Source organism: Phaethon aethereus (genome assembly GCF_964289735.1).
Source record: "Phaethon aethereus genome assembly, chromosome: 15".
Lineage (NCBI taxonomy): Eukaryota > Metazoa > Chordata > Aves > Phaethontiformes > Phaethontidae > Phaethon > Phaethon aethereus.
In genome coordinates this window covers 16597316-16612936 of record NC_138591.1, presented here as the reverse complement: position 1 = coordinate 16612936, position 15621 = coordinate 16597316, and the positions used below count along the sequence as shown (strand labels likewise).

General features: G+C 61.2%; 1 protein-coding gene across 1 annotated transcript; it reads right to left on the bottom strand.

The window, feature by feature from the left end:
- Positions 1-2693: 2693 nt before the first annotated feature.
- Positions 2694-10679, bottom strand: UBALD1 (UBA like domain containing 1; the record flags this gene model as incomplete). Its single annotated transcript, XM_082006539.1, has 3 exons — positions 2694-3417; positions 4515-4574; positions 10572-10679. 3 exons carry the CDS (start codon positions 10677-10679, stop codon positions 3097-3099), a joined length of 489 nt encoding a protein of 162 aa, XP_081862665.1. The 3' UTR covers positions 2694-3096.
- Between the last annotated feature and the right edge of the window lie 4942 nt (positions 10680-15621).

The following is a 15621-nucleotide window of genomic DNA, read 5'->3' as shown; positions in this document are numbered from 1 at the left end:
TGGCCGTAGCCCCGGCACCGTGAGTAGCTTACAGCCCCCCAGGACAGAGCCCCATGCTGCATTTCCACTAGAGACTGTCGCCCGACTTTGCCTTCACATCCTCATCCACAGGCACCTGGTGACCATCCGAAAGGCCAGCCAGCTCCTCCGGCCCCAGCCAGCCAGCTCCAACTGCCTGGCACAGCAGCTGCCGGGGAGGTGAGGCTTGCCAGGTGCCACCCCATCCCTCTCTATCCCTTTGGGGTCCCTCTCCCCAGGCGGGAAGGGTAACATTGGTGCTCTCTGCTCAGGGAGAGCGAAGGGAGCGGCAGGGCCAGCCAGGAGATCTGCGCGAGTCCTGCCAGGCCACTGTCCACCTCCAGTTCCCTCATCACCATCTGTCCCTGCGGACAACCTGCCTGCAACAATGTGAGCCCCCATCCCTGTGTGTCCCTGTGCTCTGGAAACCCGCCGAGCCCACCCAGGCTGGGATGGTGAGTGCCACAGTACGGGCACAGCCTCAGGGCACCTCCGATGGCACTGGCTGTTCTTCCCTCTAGAGACAAGTGGATATTTTGGGCATCAATGGGGTTGTCTACAAGGGCAGGCTGAGCACGCTGGCTGCCAACAGGACCCTCACCATGGCCAAGGACTGCCCAGGTAGGGGAGCAGCCCCAGGGCACTGCATTAGCTCCGGCCGGGCTGCGCAGCCACCTGAACCGGCACATCCTGCCCATCCCCAAGCAACGAAGACCCCCCAACCCCGCTCCCGGCACACTGCAGAGATGCGCCGCGCTCCCAAGTATGGCAGCCACTACGTGTCCCCATACTCATGTGAGTCCTTATCCCAGGCGTCCACCCGAGCCAGCAGCCCCACCATGCAGGCTCAGCCTGCTGCTGAGCACTCCCAGGGACATTGTGCCCCATGCAAGGCTGTCTGTCCCTCTGCATTGCAGGTGCCACCACACGGACGAAGACAGGCTCCTCGGTGGGCCGGTGGCAGGCTGCCTCGGGTGGCAGCAGGACAGCAGACATCTGAGCTGGCCAGGGGGCTGTGAAATGGCATGGGGGTCCGGGGAGGGGGCAGGCACAGCAGGGCTGTGCTGCCTGGCCTCAGGGAACCAGTGGGGCAGGGGGCCATGCTGCCCCGGCAGCCGCTCATTTGCAGTGGGGTAACACCGCAGGCCATAAAGATGCTCCCTCCTCTGTTGCTTCCCCTCCGTGGTCTGTGGGCTTGCAGAGGCACATCCCTGGGGAACTCAGCAACCAGAACCTGACATTTCTGGGCTGTGCCATGTCCCTGTGAGCGCTCTCTCACCAGCCTTTCAGGTCTGTGGTGTGGCCCCGGCTTTCCAGTCCCATGGCTCCTGGTGGCCCTGGGACAGTCACAGGCCAGCTCCCCACCCCACCACCAGGTCTCCACACGTCTTCACCTGTTGCATGGGCCAGATCCCTTCTTTGTGTCTCCCCTGGGTGGGCTCCACACCAGGCAGCCCCTGCCTTGCAGACCATCCCCACTCCCAGCAGGACTCCACATTGGCCTCCACGTGCTCAGGCCATCACAGTCAGGACACGAGGCCCATGGCCCCATCTTGCTGCAGATGCCACCAGCTCAGCCCAGTCCACCTCAGTGGGGCAGGACTGAGCCACGCAGCTCTGGCACAACTCTGCGCAGGGAAGCTCACAAGGGCCAGCACCAGCTTGTCCTCACTCCCAGCCTCTGCCCAGGCTGCAGAAGAGGAAGCATGGGCAAAACCATCGCTCCTACAATGTTTATTTTAGCAACACAAGAGATTGAAATGAGTTACTGACTGGTGAGCACAGGGATGCAGGGGCACAACCTCACGGGGAGATGGGTCAGCAGGGATGGCAACCTCCAAGGGACCTGGCCCCTGCCATCCAGCAAAGAAGGGACAGGCACCAGGTCACAGCAAGATACCCTGGGCCTGTGGGTGTCACCCAGGGAGCCCTTGGGCTCCCTGCAGCCCTGCCATCAGCCTGCCCCTGGTGGGGTCTCACACCCACAGCCGATGCGGTGGGGCAGCAGGCAGAGCCGAGCCGGCTTCTGCTGAGGCTGAGCCCCGGCATGCACCTGGCCAAAGGCAGCTGGTAGTCACCGCACGCCTGGGATGAGGTGTTTGGAGCAGCACACACACAGCGAAGAGGCAGCCAGCAACAGCTGGGAGGCACGACATGCTCAGAGCCACTCAGAGAGAGGATCCTGCAGCACCTCGGGCCCAGGCCAGCCTTCCCCACGTCCCACTGCTGCTGCAAACGAAGCAAAGACACTGGTTTCAAAGCAGAAGAGCGTGTATTGCAAGCGGCTGCGGCGCATCCAGAGAGACTTCCAGCCGCCGGGAGAAAAGAACAGAGGGGTTAAAAACAATCCCAGTCTCTAGGGTTACACTGTGTCATGCAAATAGCCCCGGGGCAAACCCCATCCCAGGAAGGTAAGGGGAGGGTGTGCTTGGCCCAGCCGGGCCACCCCCTGGGTCACCCCCTGCTCCCCATCACTGGGGCTGGGTGAGGGGCCAGGGGCCTCCCCGGGAGCCGACGGCCCCCAGCCCTGCTCACCAGCAAGCACGGCACGTGCCCGATGGAGGCTGTGGCTGAGCAGGAACAGTCCTTGCTCTCTTCCCCCCCCCTTACAAAAAACAAACTGCGGGGGGGCGTCTGCCCCCCATCTGGCTGAGTGGGGCTGAGGGAGGGGGGGAAACACTCAGGCACAATCCACTCTGCCTGGTGGGGTGGCCCAGGGGACCGTGGAGAAGGGACCTCCTCCGTAAATGTCACTCGCATGCAAACTTCGGTGTCCCAAGAGAGGAGGGGGTGCTCCCTTCCCGAGAGCCCGGCAGCGGCGGGGTCCCAGGCAGAGGCCAGCACCACTCCTGCGTCCCACGCAGCCTCCTGCTGTCTCTGGGGAGCTCTGTTCAGCTCCAGAACAAGTAAAAACTACTTCAAACCAAACCCATGCAAGGCAGCTATTTGCTCGTGTGTCTCAGTGGCTGCCAGATGCCCTGGCAGCAGAGTTCCTCTCCTCTTTGGGGAGGGGGGGGAAAAAAAAAAAAATATATTTATACGCAGGGGTCCCCGCCACGTTTGCTCTCCGCTGCAGCCTCATCTCTCTGCCTCCATGGTCACGTTGGCCTTCTGTTCTGCCGTGGCCTGCTGGGAGACGGCGGCTGGCCAGCCTGTGGGCTGTGCCGGCGGGGCTGGAGTCCACATGTTCTGCTGCTGGCCGGGGGGCGAAGCCGCGGGCCAGGCGGGGTTGAAGGCCCCATGCTGGGGCAGCGGTGGGGCCGGGGGCGGCGGGGAAGTTGCCATGGAGGCCACAGGGCTGCTGCTGTTGAAGCTCTCGGAGGCCTTGAGGCGGGAGAACATGGTGAGGGCATCGGGGAAGTTGGGTGGCGTGGCTGGCGTGTTGGCGGGAGTGCACATCTGTGGGAAGGAGACACAGGGTCAGGTGTGTGAGGGGGTCTCCAGCTTCTGCCCCCCACCAGGGCCCAGCACAAGACCCCTCTGCCCCCACCGCTGCAGCACGTGGAGCTCCCAGACCCATTCTCTGTGCTGACGATGCTGCCCACAAGCAGCAGCTATTTAAGGCTCTGAAGACTAATGCTGTGGTGAGAGGTGCCGTCAGAGTGCCCAGACGGGGCCCCACTGCACCCACTCCTGTGCCTGGCCAAGTCAGGGACACCCTCTACTCCACGACCCGCTGGTGCCACCCTGGGCCTGCAGCTTTCTGGCTCAGTGGGTGCGAGGCTCAGCTCTCATCCCATAGGAGGCTGGGTGCGCTCAGGCCCTGCCAGGCACTTGCTCTGCACACTTACTGCATGCTCCAAATCCCCGATTGTCCCGGAGAGTCAAATGAGGCCACGGCAGCCAGCAAATCCCTAAAACACATCTGCCCAGGCAGATTATGGGCTGCTGGGGCACAAGAGTTAAAGAGACCAAGTCTGGGGACAGCTGGGAGAGAGCAGAGGCAGGCAGCACCCACGCACGTGCATGCCCTTGCATGTTTACACACATCCAGATGAGCACGCTGAACCAGAGGCACGCTCCAGTAGGGCAGAGGTTTGCACGCTCAGTCGCTCCAGCACATACAGAAGGACTCACATGTGTGGCTGGGCAACGTGCACGTATCTCTGTGTTTGTTTACACAGCCTACAATGGTCCAGTGCTCCAGGTCCCCTCCAGGTTCTCTCTGCCATGTTGGGGCTGGTCTGGATCATTTGCCATGCCCAAAGCACCCTTTGTCAGACCACCCCTCTCTGAGTAACAGCCCCAACCCCTTTGCAGGGCTCCGAGGGCACTCCCAGACCCACTGTCCCACGGCACAGGACAGGCTATGCCATCCCCAGCTGCGCTCCAGGAAAACCTTCCTTGGCAGGCAGCTCTGGCAGCACCTGGCCAGACCTCCCTGCCTGCACTCCTGGAGCTGTAAAGCAGTGAGCTGAGCACCAGCAACAGCCCAAAGCGCCCGCCAGCTGGTGCTGTGCCCCAAGTGAGCACTGGTGAGGTGGGGAAGCACTTACCATCTGATGGTGGTGGCTGTAGGGGATGTTTGTTTCTTGGAAAAAAGCACTGAGAGCAGTCTGCAAAAAAAAGAAAAAAAAAAAAGAAAAAAGGCAGATGATGTTACCACCAGCACACAAACTGGACACCCACCTCATCCCTGCACACAATGTCAGGCCTTTGCAAGACCCCAAATATGAACCAAAACAGGCCCCGGGGGGCTGGACCATGCCCGCAGCCCCCTTGCCCGCATGGGAAGATGCTGTGCACAGCTGCTGCCACGTCCCCAAGCAGGGGCCCACGCCTGCCATCTGCTTGCACAGAGGCAGGAAGGGAGCGCACGTATCTGGGATCGCTGCGCTTGTTGCTGAGAAGCGGCCACTGCTGGAGCGGACCCCAGCAGGCATTTCACAACTCACAGCGATGCTCCACAACCGCTGCGTGCAGGGAGAGGAGGGAAACCAAATTCAAACCCAGCAGGGGAAGCCCAACAGGAACCAGTTAGATGCGTGTCCTTAACTGGACGAGATCACAGTCACCATATTCACGCCAGGAGATCACCAGGGCTGGGGCTGCAACAGGTAGCCCACCCCAAATACCAGAGCTTTTCCGATTCTGTTGCAGGCAGGGTACGGCTATGACTGACATAATTTTGGTTAGCTTCCAGTTCAGACCAGCAATAATCTGGTAAATATGTCACGTGCCAAAGGCATGCGAGAGGACAAGGTGGGGTTGCAGGGAGGAATGCCGGGGGCGCAGGCTGGCCAGGAGGGCAGACACCCAGCCCAGGGTTGATGAAGGACCGGTGAAGGTGAAGCCGACTCCTGCTCTGTGCCAGGCTTTAACTGAGGGCTAGAAAACAGTGTTTTGACTCAGTTGCAGATCAGACTGGAGAGAGATGTTAGGGAATTGGTTTGGATTCAGTTCTGGTTGGTGGGAAAGCCCCCATCAACCCCCATTCAATCCCCTCCCCGGGTGCAGCCTGGCCCGCAGGTCTACAAGCCGAGGTGCGAGGCACGGGGCTGCAGCTGGGCACTGCCAACACCACCCAAGACTTTGTTCCCTTCCTGCCAGCCAGTGACTGGGGTTACCCAAGCTGCTAAAAAAAAAAAAAAAAAAAAAGGCAGAAAAACCTGGAAAAAGCAGAGGCAGGTTGTACCAAACCCTGCGTGACTGCAGCAGCCGCAGTCCTACCACCACACATACTCCTCATCGTTGCCCACAGCCACGCACTCCTGTGTCACACCCAGGGATGGGATGAACAAGTCAGCTCAGCTTACTGGTCTGATGGAATACTATTCTGCCCCAAAATACCCAGGCTGGCAGGCCCTGGAAAGGTGAAGGGGCTGCACTCACACTGCTGGGGAGCTGGAGAGCAAGTGCCAGCTGCTGGCAGTGGTGTTTATGGTTTCCTGGCTAAAGGGGGGTAAAGTATCGGCAAGACCAGGTGGCAGCCAGGAGCGGTATCTGCAAACAATAATCCAGACCTGGGTGGGGAAAGCAATTGCTGCTGTAGAGTCTGGCAGCTCCTGGACCTCGGCGGAGAGCATGCAATAGCCGGGCTGGTGAGGCTCTTCCCCGCGATAGCTGCAGTTCTCTCTCTGCATTTAGTAACACAGTACCCAAACCCTGCACCCAGCCAGGATGCAACCTGAGAGCCCTCAGCACCCGCAGGCAGGACCTGCTGGATTTCAGTGATGGCCATAAAGCAGGAATAGGGGCTGTGGCTCCAGAGACCAGCTCTGAACAGGACGGCACACCTCTATGAATCAAGGAAATGGCCGACGAAGACATGGACGCTTCTGCGGCAGCAACACCCCCATCACTGCTTTACCCTTCGTCCTGGGTGAGGTCCGATGTCAACACCCACAGGCAGAAAGGATCGCGATAAGGAAGGGGGGAAAACAGTGAACGGGAAGCACAGAGGTGTGGGCACAGCCAGATACCATAAGCAGATTAAATCCGCTCTGTGCTCTTGTTCACCAAGAGGCCTCATATCTGGGACTGTGCCATCAGCAGACGGGGCAGAGAAGGGCCCTGCTGTCCTCCTGAACTGCCCATCGATCCCTGCTGGCGCTGGGATAAGAGCCGTGACCTGGGTGGAGGAAGCACTCCATCGTCGCAGGCCCCCCTGTCTAAAACACTACGTCTCCTCCCCTCCATCTGCCCATTTCCCAGAAGCAAGCCCTCTGCCCACAATGCCCGCTGCTTGTGTCCCTCCAGCTGCGGGGAATGGCTGCCACCTCCCAAGGACCTGCAGCAGCCCCAACCCAGGCGGGCAAGAGGCCCACGCGCCCATGTCCTCGGTGGCACAGGGTGCCAGGGACACGCATGTAACCAAAGCTGCTGATGCCGCCAACGTCACAAGTGCTGGGGGCAACTGGTACAACAGCAAAGCCAATTAAGGCTCCTCTGCTTGAGAAGGAGCCCAAGCCGCAGCTCAGCCCTGACCCTGCACCAAAAGCCCCATCGCCCGTGTCACGCTGTGTGCAAGTGGGAGCAGGGCAGCCCCGCACCCACCACTGCCAGGCCACCACATCCCTCCCAGGGTGCAAAAACGGGAGCTTCGCAGGAGGCAGATCCTACCAGGGTGCCAAGAAGCACTCGTGGTGATGGAGGCAAAGGGAAGACGGCTGCAGGGGCCGGGTGGGAAGGTGAATGCAAGGAGACCTGGGTTCTGAGCAGAACAAACTCAGCCTGCAGGAGCGGGTCACTGCAGCCGCTCAGATGGGACCCCGGGTGCTGTTTGATCCCCTGCCTATCGCTGCCCAAGCTGCACCTGCACGTGCTTCCAGCCACACGTGTGAGCTGCAGCTGCTGCCAGCACAGGGGATCCAGCAGCAGAGAGCCCACGGTGCTAGAGCAGCCCTTTGGGGCACCCTGCCCTTGAGACACAAGGAAAGGGAAAGGGGCTCGATAAAACATACATAAATCAGAAGAGGAAGTGTAAATCCAACCACGGACACAGCGGGCTGGGCCAGACACCTGGTCCTCGTCTTGTTCCCCACACATAACCTCACTACACCGAATAGAGCCACGACACTTAGCACCAGGAAAAAGGAAGGAATGGGTGGGTTTTTTTAAAGCTGGTGTCTTTTTATCCTTCACAAGCAGCTCCTGGGGCAATCAGAACATAACAAAGTCAAATAATACTCTTCTACCTGACCCACCACTCAGCCCAACAGGAGACTCTGCAAACTCTGAAACGTCTCCCTGGTAGCCCGCTGGGTTCCAGCCGTGGTGCAGGTACCTGCTGCCCTCCCTGGCCTCTCCCAAAGTGCCAGCACCTGTGGCCCCAGAGGCAGAGTGCCAGCCTTCACCCAGAGCCACTCCAAATTGACTTCATAAGCCTGTAAACCTCCCCCTCCCATCAGCCATGGCACTGCTCCAGCTGCTGGAGGGCTGGGCTGGCATGGCCACCCCTGCTGGCACCCACCGCAGCTGTCCCTGGAAGCACAGCAGAGCTCACCGCGCTGCGAGAGCTGCAAGCTACGCCGGGCGTGCCGCAAGAAAGCCTGCCCCGGGCCCCGACGAAACAGGAGTAGTCATGGCGAGTGAGAGAGGTGACCCACACGCTACCCACGAGCTGCCCCGCTCGCCGGAGGTGGAGGGGATGCAAAATAAACAGCCCCCCCATCAAGACCCTGAGTACGGTACAGGCTCCAATCAGGTCATGCCACATTGAAGGCAGCTGTATACCCAGTGGTTTCCTGACCTCCCACCCGGCTTGCTGTCTTGGATCACGTTCCTTCCCCCCCCCGGACAAACTCCAGGTCTGCCAGGACACAGCACACAGCAAACCCTCTCTGCAGCCCCCACAGCATCCTCCCCTACCAGCCACAACGGCCCCAGAGCAGCCCCAGCCCAGGAAAATGGTCCCAAAACATCAGCATCCCCCCAGCCCAAAGCTGTCCATGCTTCATAGCAGCCTCCCTCTCCCTTCTTGCCAGCGACCCAACACCCTACGCTCCTTCTCCCTGTCTGGCTGTCGCAAGCAGCAAGCGGGCACATGCCCACATAGAAAAGGTCCTGGGCCAGGCAGACAGATGCCAGGAGTGCCAGGGGCCAGGACAGAGGCACAGACCTGGGGGAACCCAGCTCCTGCTGTCTTGTCTCCAGGCCGTCTAGCTGGCCTCGGCTCCACTGTGCGGAACACCTCTCCCCACAGTGGTCTTGGAGGCAGCAGCAACGTCCTCAGGGTGCAAGAGGGCTGCTCTGACTCACGCCGTGCCCTGGAGCAGCACTTAGAATCGGAGGAGACTACGAGTGAAGGCAGCGTAACATGCCTGAACTCCACCATTTATACTCGCTGCAGATGTGGGCCAGCCAGCAAATGGATACTGCACTAGAATAACAAAAGCCTCAGAACATCACAGGCAAGAGGTGAGAGCATGCTGGAGATGGGAGACGACACCTCCCCAGCACGGCTCCCTGCAGAAGGCATGCCCAGCAGCCATTTTGCAAAGGGAATTATCTGACCGTTGCACCAAAAGTGAGTGGGAACATGGTAACTGCTCATCGCAGCGCGTTTGTTTACAGCTGAGCTTCCTCTGAGTCATGTGAGTGCCAAGCCGGCAGGAGACGGCTGTTTGTACTTGTGCAACTCACCAAACGGTGGCAAAGTTCTGCAAAAAGCCTTTTGAAATTACAAGTTAAGCTTTTGTCATCCTTTCCCAGCTCTTTTGCGACACGCGCGGACGCGGTGGAAGCGGATCCTGCCCGTCCCAGAGGGCCACTGTCAAACTGTATTAGTAAACAAAACCCGGAGCACGTTACACATACAACACATCCACTGCCAACGGTGCTCCCGTACGCAGACCGCGGTATTAAACGGCCGCAGCGGAGGGGAACACCGCCTCGGCTTTCCACTCATCCCCACACACCCACTTGCTCGCTGGCCACGCGCGCCTTGGCTTTGAATGCCTCTTGGCCTCTGATTTAGCATCTGGAAATGCTGTGGCTGCACGGTGATGAACCGCCTCCATGCCCCATCCCTCCACCAGCCGTCACGTTACCGAACGAGCCCCAGATAACGTCCAGGAGGGCTGCCAGCGGGGCTCGCAGCCGCCCGGGCTGCGCCGCGTGCTGAACCCCTAGCCACAGGGCTGAATACAAACGGAACCTCCTGCTCTCCAGACTGACTCAGACCTCCTCCTGCATCACAAAACAGACACTTCAATTACAAAGGTGCCATTAGCGTCAAATCCATCAGCTCCAGAGCAGGGAGCTGCTGGGGCTGCAGAAGGAAAAGAAAAAAAAAACCAAACCACCCAACCCTAAAAATCCTATTTAGAAAGAGCTTTGCTTGCTACAGTTGCCGCACTCCCCCCACTTTGCTCCCTGCGCTTTTAGCTGCGGGGATCTCTGGAGGAGCAGAGCACCCAGAAAAGCTGCTGCCGGGGGGGGGGGGGGAGGGAGGCTCCCCACCCGCAAACCCAGCCCCACGCATGACGTTAACCCTTGCCGATGTCACGGAGTATATCCTGTGAGCAAGAGGAAAAGGCGTCTGGAGCCAGAAAAGCTTTGACCTACAAAGTCTCCTCTCCCACGGCTGCCCGAGGACTCAAAACTCTCCGAGGCAGGGACGCAGGGAAGACTGGGGTTTTCCAGCCCACGGCCACGCGGGAGGGTTCGGGTGGGGCCCTGCCCGGAGGGGCGGGAGGAGGGCTCGGCGCCCCCGGCTCATCCGTGGTCCTAAGTGGGGCCCCGGCGGGCCCTTGCTCTGCACCCACCCGCGCAGCGGGGCTCCCCATTTCCCCGCATCCCGCGTGGGGCCCACGCTAGCTCAGCGCTCGGGGTGGGTAGGCAGCACGCCCCACGCGAGTACACCAGGGCCCTGCCCCGCAGCGCGCGCGCCCCACGCCCACGGCAGGGGCAGAGCGCGGCCCACGCCACGCGCCGGCCGCCACGCAGAGGGTGGTGGGGGGAAGCAGCGGCATGCCCCGCAGGGCCGGGCCAGGCCAGGCGCGCCCCACGCTCACCGCGCTGCCCAAACCCACCCGGCTGCCCCTCCACGCGGGGACCCGCCCCGAGCGCTTCGGCGGTGGCGGGGGCCGGTACCGGGGCGGCGGCCTCACCTCGAACTGCCAGTGGGCCGCCTGCAGCAGCTGCTTGGCCTGGTCGGCGGCGCAGCCGGCCGCCAGCACGAACTGGTTGATCATCACCTGGTGCTTGAGCTCGTCCATGGCCCCGGCCTCCCGCCGCCGCCGCCGCGCCCAGCCCGCCGCGCCGCCCCCCGCCCTCACGGCGCCGCCACCATGGCGGAGCCGGCGCGGCTCACGCCAATGTTTACTGGGCACTGACTCACGGCGCCCGGCGAGCCCCGCCGACGGCCGCCAGGGGCGGGGCGGGGAGGGGCGGGGCGCGGGGCGCCGCTGGGAGATGTAGTTCCCGTCCGCTCCGCCGCCGGGCCGCCCTAACTCCACCCGGACTATAACTCCCGGCAGGCCCCGCTTTGTTTGCGGAGAGGCCGCCGGGCGCCGGTGCGCCTTGAGTGACGCGCCAGGCTGGCCAACTGCTGCCCGTGGCTTAGTAGTACCTGACCGTATATGGTCAACAACGCCGCTGCTCCCAATCAGAGGGCGGCGGGGGAGGGCCGGGGCTGTGGCGGGGCGGGTCACGGGGGCGAGCCGGGGGGGCGCGGGTGGTGTTTACAGTCGGCCGCGTGCGGTTTCCTGTTGACGTGCGGGGAGCGGCGGCGGCGCGCGCGGCGGGGGCGGGCGGCGGGTAATGGCCGCGGCGGGGGCGCCGCTGCCCTTTGGCCCCGGCGGGCGGTGTTGCCCGGCCCGCGGGTAATGTTTAACCGGGCGGAGGCCGGGGGGTCCCCTGCAGGCCCTGCGGGGTGTGTGTGTCCCCCGCACCGGCCTGCGGGGGCCCCTTTGCTCGCAGCTGCCACAGGCCAGTGCCGCCGCCTCACAGCCCCGGGGCCTGAGGTGAGGGGTTGGGGCGGCGGCCCCTTGGCCCCGGGCCTGGCCCGGTGCTCCCTGGCAGCGCTGATAAAAGATGGGGTGTGGGGGGATGCCCAGCCCCCCCGCAGGCCTGCTCCCGTCACTCCCCGGGCCGGAGCACATCCCTGCGCCCCACTGACATGCCTGCCAAGGCGTAAAAGGAGAGCCGGCAGCGGAGGAAGGTTCTGGAAGGTGCCGGGGGGCTCCCGGCGGCATGAAAGGATCCTTTGAGAGCGGGGCATTGCCATAGCAGATGAAAGCGAGCAGCCAGGCAGGCAGGCGCTGCCGGGCCACGCCGCAGCGCCCGGGGGCCACACAATGGTGTTGCTAGGTGCCAGGAAACGATAAGCAGGCATGGACACGCGGTTGAGTGGCCGTGGGGTAATAAAGCAAGGGAAAAGCTGGGCAAGACGAAGGGAACTGCTGGCTCCACAGGCCTTGCAAAGGCCCCCGGCCTCCTCTACCTTTTCTGAGTGATTCTGGGCTCTTTCCGGCAATTTGGGTTGGGGCTTAGCCTCAGCGCAAGCAGTTCGTTCGCTAACACCTTTGACCCTGGCCGGTGTTTCACGTATGGCTGCAGGTATTTCTGAGCCTTGAGGATTAATGGCTGAAGCTCGGGCAGGTCACGCATTCGACCTGAGGGGTTTGCAACCTGTGCTGCTCAGACACAAATTGCCCCAGTATTGTTCAAAGCTGACTGCCTGGTAACCGTCTTCCATGTCTCTTTTAGTAACCATGCACAATACTCCAGGCCTTGGAGGATGCTGGGGCCAAGGGGATCCTTCCTCCTCGTGCATATGTCACTGCCCAAATCGGAGTGAGGGCACAGCTGTATGGTGGTAGCTGCAGGACACGTCAAGGGGTGACTGGTCTTTTTTATAAAGTCAAGACAACCCCGACAGGAAAGCAGCAAGAGCAGATCTGTAGCCAGCGAGGTGTAAATATAGCTGAGAAAACAAATCTCCTGAAGGATTATTTTAATCGGAGAGAACCAGACATTTTTAGAAACTTGCAGTCTGATTTTTGAAGGATGAAGGGTTGGCCCTGGCTCAGCAGGGCTTTCAGGGAGGGTTGCAAGCCCTTTGGAGCAGAGCAGTGTTTAGGGAGGCAAAGTTCACGGGCTCGACACTCCTTCTGGTGAGGAATAACTCTGCCTGTAGCCTCCAGGGCTCCTGAACCTTGTTGTTTTACAAGTACCCGACAAAGCAAGCAAGTGACAGCACCAGGGAGGGGACAACTGAGACAAAGCAACTTGCTTCACTGGGTAATAAACCCCTGAGCAGCTGGACTTTGGATGAGCTACCCCGGTGAGTGGAAGGTTTGCAGTCAAACATACTTCCTTATTTACACGGGCGTGCTCGTAGCTGCCTTCCTGGCAGAGATGTCCAAGGAGACTCCTGAAGGGCAGGTTGCGGTAGCTGGAGAAACGTGTGTGAAACGTGTCCAGCTTCAGAACTCTTTTTTTTTTTTTTTTTCATCCGCATTTTGCAGGAAGGGGTGGTGTAGTGGATGCCAGCTGGGTCTGGGACTTGTGGTGATGGTGAGCGTGCAAATGAGCAGTAGGGAGCCCTGAGAGCCGGCAGCGGAGGTAGGCTCTCAGCCAAAGGATCACTCCTCTACCCTGCTGCTCTCCTCCAGGTTGTGCTGTAGAATGGCACCAGGCTTACCTTTTCCTGGATGGATTTTGCCCAGCAGGAAGGACAGCTGAGCTGGAAGGCAGCACAGGAGCTGAGGCCTCCTCACCACCCCTGGGACTCTGCAGGGTCCTGTGAGCAGGAGCCTTGGCCCATTTCCACCCTGGTTCTCCGCAGCTTGGCTGCGTTCACGCCGCACAATGATGGCACCTGGGTTTTCAGGCTTCCCTGTACCTTGTGGGAGTGTTTTCTTCCCTTTGGGGGATGTGAGGGAGGGACTCCTGCCTTCTTGGCCTTCCTCCCTTTCCATCCTTAGCATGGTGCAGGGCCCAGGGCTGGCAGTACCACACTGGGGAGGAGTACAGGCTCAGGAGCCCAGAGGCAAAGGGTGATGATGCAAACCCCACGCCTGGTGGCACCACTGGTGTTTGTGGGGCTATCGCCGCTTCTTGCAGCCACCACAGTGCCGCAGGCTGGGGGGCTGCTGCTCCTCTAGCCCACGGGACGTGGCTGTGGTGCTGCCTGGTCCCCATGTGTGGGCTGACAGGGCAGCCCCAGCTCCCTGCCCTGCTGCTGGCAGCAGCTCTGTCCCCAAGTCGCCCCCTCTTCCCACGTGCTGCTGGCAGTGGCTCCTGCAAGGGACGAGGAGGTAAGTGGTGCAATATCCTGCCTTTGTGTGTGCCAGCGCCCATGTCCCCTGGGCCAGGCGGGGGTAAAGGAGCCGCCGTCCACTGGAGGTGCTGCCCTTCAGCTCTGCTTGCTCTGGGCCCTGGGGTTTGGAGCGGAAGGGCTGAGCCTGTCCCTGGCACGCCGCTGCTATTGTCGTTGTCCGTCACATATGTCTCACCGAGCAGGGCCCTGGGGGAGATATTCTCCAGCAAAGGCCCCTGCCCTCCCAGATGACAATAACCCTCCTGGGGGCCCGGCCGCTTCCTCCGAGCTCCAGAGAGCTGTGCGGCCCGGGAGGGACCTTCCCGCTGGTGGAGGTTTTGCACGAACAAAAGCCTCCCGCCCCGGTGCTCAACAGTGCCAGGGCCCCGCTGCTTGATGGGATGCTGGCTCTCCTCTTGGCTTCCCCATTTAACCCATACGGCACCGGGCTCCCAGTGAACAGCACTGGCAGCTGCAGAAGGAAGGTGGCTGGTTCTGTCCCCAAAAAAGCTCAGGGGACAGTTTTGGGGCAGTTGCCTCTGGATGCTTCCTTGGGCTGGGGAAGGGCAGGATGCTCTAGGCACTCAGGACGCAGGAGGGACAGGAGAGGGACTCTCGTCTTCTGTCCCTGAGCAAATTCTCCTCTTCATCCTGCCGTGCAGTGCAAACACGGCTCCGCTTCGCCCGTTCCCAGCATGGCACCCGTTCCCACCGGTTCCCAGCATGGCACGGGGAGACAGAGCTGCTGAGCCTTGCGGTGCTGGGTCTGCTCCTGTGCCGAGCCCCAAACTGTCTGCTGGCGTGCAGGGTGCGGCCACAGGGGGTTACAGGCTCACCCTGCTCTGTTCAGGACCACTGGTGGCACCGACCTGTTGGCATCAGCCTGCTGCTGCCAGGGCACTGCCCAGGTGCTTGTTCCCAGCACTGAGGAGCACCTCCGAGCTACCTGTGCAGGCAGGGAGCAGCCGGGACACGCACTGGGGCAGCGCATATGGCCCAGGTAATGCTTTGCTGGTCAGCAGACTTGATTCCTCACTCTCCGTGCAATTTCTGTCATGAGAAACTCTTGCTTGGAGAGGCTGGTTGAGCAAGAGGCACTGTCGCTCCGGGTGGTCACAGCGGGCAGTGCCCAGGCACGCTTATTGCCAAGGCACTGCCCGGCAGAGTCTCCTCTGTGCCAGGAGCAGGGTACGCGACTCTTGTGATTTGCCGGCAGGATGTGGCCATTGCAAGCTCCCTGGCTTTTCTCTGTCCTCCCCAGCACCACGGGACACAGCAGAGCAAGGTCTAGTCGTGCTCTGTCCTCATGCGCAGCACCCGTTCCCCCCGCAGCCCATGCGTTGTATGGCCCCACCGGCGCAGAGCGGCTGTGCTCGGGGTGACCACAACAACTGCAAGGGTAATGACTAGCTGGAAGCACGTTTTCCCTCGGGTTTTTTGCTTATTCCTGCTAGGCGTGTTTTAGTTTGTGTTTATGGCCAGCAGATTCCACCCACTGCTCGCTCACTAACTATCACAAAATCCTCCTGTGCTGGCAGGCTCGGGTCTCTGCAGTGTCCTGTCTCCCTGTGCCCCAGCCCTCTTCCCCTGCCGGTCCCCTGCTCCCAAGGCCAATTTAAGAGATTTTGCATGGAGCCACCTTGGCTCCTTCGTGTCTCCTGGGAATCCCTAATTCTATCGCTGGGAATTTGGGTCTCCAGCTCCTTTGCAGCCTGGGCCTCTCTGCAGCATGTGTGCAGGAAGGTGCCTCCTTTAAAAGCTGGTTCTGGGCAGCTTTTCCCTGCACCTTTGCAAGACCTCGGTGCCAGAGGGGACAGGGCTCAGTATTGGGATGTGGGTGGGAGCTCTTTTGTGCCTCTTCCTCCACGCCATCCTCCTGGCTGTTGCATCATCCA